The sequence below is a fragment of the Mus pahari genome, chromosome 8 (genome assembly GCF_900095145.1).
Source record: "Mus pahari chromosome 8, PAHARI_EIJ_v1.1, whole genome shotgun sequence".
NCBI lineage: Eukaryota > Metazoa > Chordata > Mammalia > Rodentia > Muridae > Mus > Mus pahari.
Genome location: NC_034597.1, coordinates 105,752,276 through 105,756,670, shown reverse-complemented (window position 1 = coordinate 105,756,670; position 4,395 = coordinate 105,752,276). Strand labels below are relative to the sequence as shown.

The 4,395-nt window shown below is 47.9% G+C and overlaps 1 protein-coding gene across 4 annotated transcripts in view; it reads left to right on the top strand.

Moving 5' to 3' along the window:
* The window catches only part of Abcc4 (ATP binding cassette subfamily C member 4), a 219,068-nt gene that overhangs the window by 65,021 nt on the left and 149,652 nt on the right, over nucleotides 1–4,395 (top strand). For all 4 annotated transcript variants that reach the window (XM_029541572.1, XM_021203338.2, XM_029541573.1 and 1 more), the window contains exons 5-6: nucleotides 2,282–2,371; nucleotides 3,309–3,472. In XM_029541572.1, the coding sequence (XP_029397432.1) occupies nucleotides 2,282–2,371; nucleotides 3,309–3,472 (254 nt within the window). The remainder of the gene's footprint in view (nucleotides 1–2,281; nucleotides 2,372–3,308; nucleotides 3,473–4,395) is intronic.

Here is a 4,395-nt window from a genome sequence, read left to right as displayed (position 1 = left end):
GTGTGTGTGTGTGTGTGTGTGTATAAGCCAATATAATGTTGTAGCCTCAGGTGGGTGAGAGCATTAAACAGGAAATGGTATAGTATGAACCAAATTTTATTATATTTTTTCTTGAATATAGATTTTTTCTCATATAATATATTCTAATTATAGTTTCCCCTCCCTCCATACCTCCCAGTTCCTCCCCACCTCCCTCACATCCATATCCACGCTCTTTCTGTCTCTCATTAGAAAACAGACAGGATTCTAAAACAAATACACTGGAGTGGAACAGAGCAGACAGAAGGGAAAGAACAAGAAAAGGCGTGAGAGACAGATAAAGACACAGAGAACGGTTGGATCACATACTCAGGAATCCTACAGAAACGCCGCCAGATAGATACATATATGTGTGTATATGTATGTATGTATTCACACATGGGGGGGGGTGTGGAACCTGTAGGGTTAAGAAAAGAGGAAAAAAGAGAGTAAACGAAGCAAACCAAGCTCCCCGCAGGACACCATGAGACAAGACCCCCAGAGTTGTGGTTAAGTTCTGTTCCTTTTGGTCACCCTGTCAGCCATGTGGCCTGCCCTTAAGAGTAGTTTGTTTTCCCAGTGACTCCCTTGAAGAAAACTAAATTTTCATTTGCAAGTGGCTATCAATTGGAGATTGCTCTGGACTAGAGACTAGGTGTGTGTGCATTTCTCCTCTCAGCGCTAGATGTGGTCTCGTGCAGACCTGTGCAGACCTGTGCAGACCTGTGCAGACCTGTGCTCTCATGTATTTTAATTATATCATCTTCATTACTTGTTTTGAAAACTTCAACCGTGTATACAGCATGTCTTTCCCGTCCTCCCCCACCCCAACTCTTTCTCCAGCTCCTCCCAGATCCGTTCCCACCCTTTCCCCACTTGATGTCCTTGTTCTTTGTTTTCTTATGGCCGACTGGTGCCGATTTGTTTTCACTTTTCTCGTGAGACTTCCATGAGAGTGTGTCTTTCCTCTATCTTGCCTTGCTGGTCTTTACCTTGTTCTGCAGCTTAGGCTGGCCCTGAACTTTCTGTGATCCTCCTGCCTCTGCCTTCCCAGTGTTGGAATTCCAGGCAGGCGCTGCTTTGCCGTGCCGTCTTATGGTTGGTCCCTCGTGTTGCCTGGAGTTCCTTGTGTTTTCGTGGTGTTTGGATCGGCTTCTCCTTTGCCCTTACAGAACTGCCTGGTCATTACCTATTGCCTTGGTGTCTACTGTGGTCTCTTAGTTTTCTCTTCATCTGGCAATGTGGTGCACTCCGGCTTAAAGGCAAAAAACGAGCTGGAGAGATGGCTCAGTGGTTAAGAGCACTGACTGCTCTTCCAGAGGTCCTGAGTTCAAGTTCCAGCAACCACATGGTGGCTCACGACCATCTGTAATGGGATCTGATGCCTTCTTCTGGTGTATCAGAAGATGGCTACTGTGTATTCATATAACATAAATGAATTTTTAACAGCAACAATAACAAAGCAAAACAAAAACCCAAGACCAACCATCTTCACTCTTCTGGGTTCCCGTTCACACTTTAGCCACTTCTCTCTCCCTTCCTAGATCAGCTTTGGGCCTTCTCTACGTAGCCACCCCACCTTTCTCTCCTCTGTATGTCCCACGAGCTGCTCATTAACCCATGGCACCCTTCATTTGTCCCCTGAAGCTGTTCCTTGTCCCCCGTTCTCCTGCCACCATGCCGGAGAAGGAGACCTTCCCCAGTGTCTGTCCACTGCTCTGCTGCCTGCGACTTCATACTGAATCACAGGTGCTTCTGCTCAGGACTCTGCAGACACAAAGCTGTGTCTCACCAATTGTAGGTCCTCCTGCCCCTGGCAGATATGCAGGAAAGGACCACCGCTTCTCTTTCATTTGTGACTCTCGGAGACAAGGGAGGACCATTTCCACATACAGAAGCCAGAAACCATGACCATGTGCACTTAAGTGATATCTGGACGAGAATTAATAGCACATTGGGTGTTTGTAATCCAAATCCTGCCCTTTTCTCTCCTTTCACCATCTCCCCCTGAGCTGGTACACGGTTACTTTGATAGGCTGTGGAGTGTCCGCTGACCTACACGGGGTATGTGGCCATTCACCAATAAGAATGAATTCCTCTTCTCATGCTTCCTTCCCCTCCGTTGCTGTCAGTGCCAGACATTAGGACTGTCGACGTGGCTTTTACGCCACGAAAGACCCCATGAACATATGTTTCTCTTTTTCCTATGCTTGGTAGAGTATTAGGACAGGATACGATTCTCCACTCTGCTCATTCATTGCAGGCACTCCGGTTAAGTAATTCGGCCATGGGGAAGACAACCACGGGCCAGATAGTCAACCTGCTGTCCAACGACGTGAACAAATTTGACCAGGTACATTCCATCTCTGTCGGTTCCTGCCCTGGTTTTCCCCCCTCTTTAATCTGTTGGAATGTGAGGGTTTTGGTGCAGACTGGGATCTTTCTGAAGTTGTGACATAAGCACTTTAAAGCCACATCTCAGTTCTGTGTGCAGCATAGGTGTGGTAAGATGTGTTGATCCCGTAGAGCCCAGTTTTGCTTTTCTGATGTTGCCTGCAACACACCTCTACAGTAAGTTGGCAGAAAGCAATATTCCTCCCCCACTTGGTTAGTGCAATGATGGTCTTGAGGGGCTGCCTCCTCAGTAATCTTCAGTGCATGACAGCGGAGCAGACAGCTGACTGCCTTTCTCCTTTTCTGAAGGACCCAAGACTTGGAGGGCAGGAGTGTACAGTGCATCCCCCCTCCATGTGGTCCTGGTGCATAGGAATGGTTTGATAGGGCATGCCCCATGGTCCTACCTAGCTAGAATTTATAACTTTCTTGCCCACACCTGTTTTTATGCTCGCCTTATAGATTGATCACTCTAGCTTCAGGTCAGATCTGCCCAGCAACCATTCCTCTTTCAGAGTTTGACCGTGTAAGCAATAGCTGCAGAGTGTGGTAGGCTCCATGGCACAGGCTTTTCTGGGGAGACCCAGGAGATATGCAGTTCACTTACAGAGCAGAGGGTGGGTTCTCTCCCACACATGAGGAATTAAAGATCGGGATCATCTCTGGGATGGTGCAGTCCATCCGTCCTATAACAGAGCTCACAGTCTACTGTTCATTGCACAAGTGTAGCATCTGCAGTGAGACCTGCGGTTCTGCCTCGGCAGAGTTAAACCCGCTGAGCCCCGATTCTGTTTGCGTCCTCGTCTTCCTGTTTGGAGCATAATGTTGCTGGCATGCGTTCCTACCGGTCTTGTTTTATTTACAGTCCTAAGCATGTGTGGGCTTTGTATCTGCAGGTGACAATCTTCTTGCACTTTCTGTGGGCAGGGCCGCTGCAGGCCATCGCGGTAACCATCCTTCTCTGGGTGGAGATAGGAATCTCCTGTCTGGCGGGCATGGCCGTTCTGGTTATTCTTCTGCCTCTGCAAAGCTGTATCGGGAAACTGTTCTCATCACTGCGGTAAGAGCAATGCTGGACTGGAGATATGTCCCGTTTGGTAACACCAGTCCCCCCGCCCCTGCCTGAGACTGCTACCCAGAAACAAAATAGAAACTCCTTATATTTTCTGCATATGCTGCCGGCCCTTCAGGCTTAGCTGGCCATAAGCCAAGGGCTAGACTTGGAAGGGGAAGGGGGAAGGCATTGGCTGGCTGCTCTCAGTTGGCTATTCAGTGTAAGCACTTAAAGAGCATCCTTACTGTAAGTTACATATGTAGATGTTGTTAAACATTAAGTGGTAGTAAACACGATTATTTTATTTTGTATATGTTATTCCACCCATCATCCATCCACACATCCGTCTGTCTGTCTGTGCGTCCATTGTGTGCCTATAGGGACGGTGCACGTGTGCCAAAGTGCATATATGAAGGTCAGAGGACAGTTGGCAGAAGCCATCTCAGGGTCCCAATCGAAACGTTCTATAGATTCATCCACACTGCATGTTATGGAACTGCTCACATAATGCATATGTATGCCTTGTTTTCACTTTAGTATTTCCATTGAATTACAAACTCTCAGGGCGCGGGGTCGAGCTTAACAGAACCTTGCAGGAGTCTCACCATCCTAACTGGGTGTGTGTCAGAAACATGGCTGCTAACACAAGCCTACGTTGATCATGAAGTGACCATGGCCTGAAGCAGGTTCCAGGAGTCGAAGCCAGTCTCCATCGAGGCCTCTGGGTGGGGGCAGAGATGATGCACTGTTGGAAGGCATCAGGCTCTTTCCTTCTGAGCCCGTGCTCTGTGTGGATTCCTCTGTGTTGAATGTCCTCTGCCACCGTCGTCGTCGTCTTCCTCTTCTTCTTCTTCTTCTTCTTCTTCTTCTTCTTCTTCTTCTTCTTCTTCTTCTTCTTCTTCTTCTTCTTCTTCTTCTTCTTCTTCTTC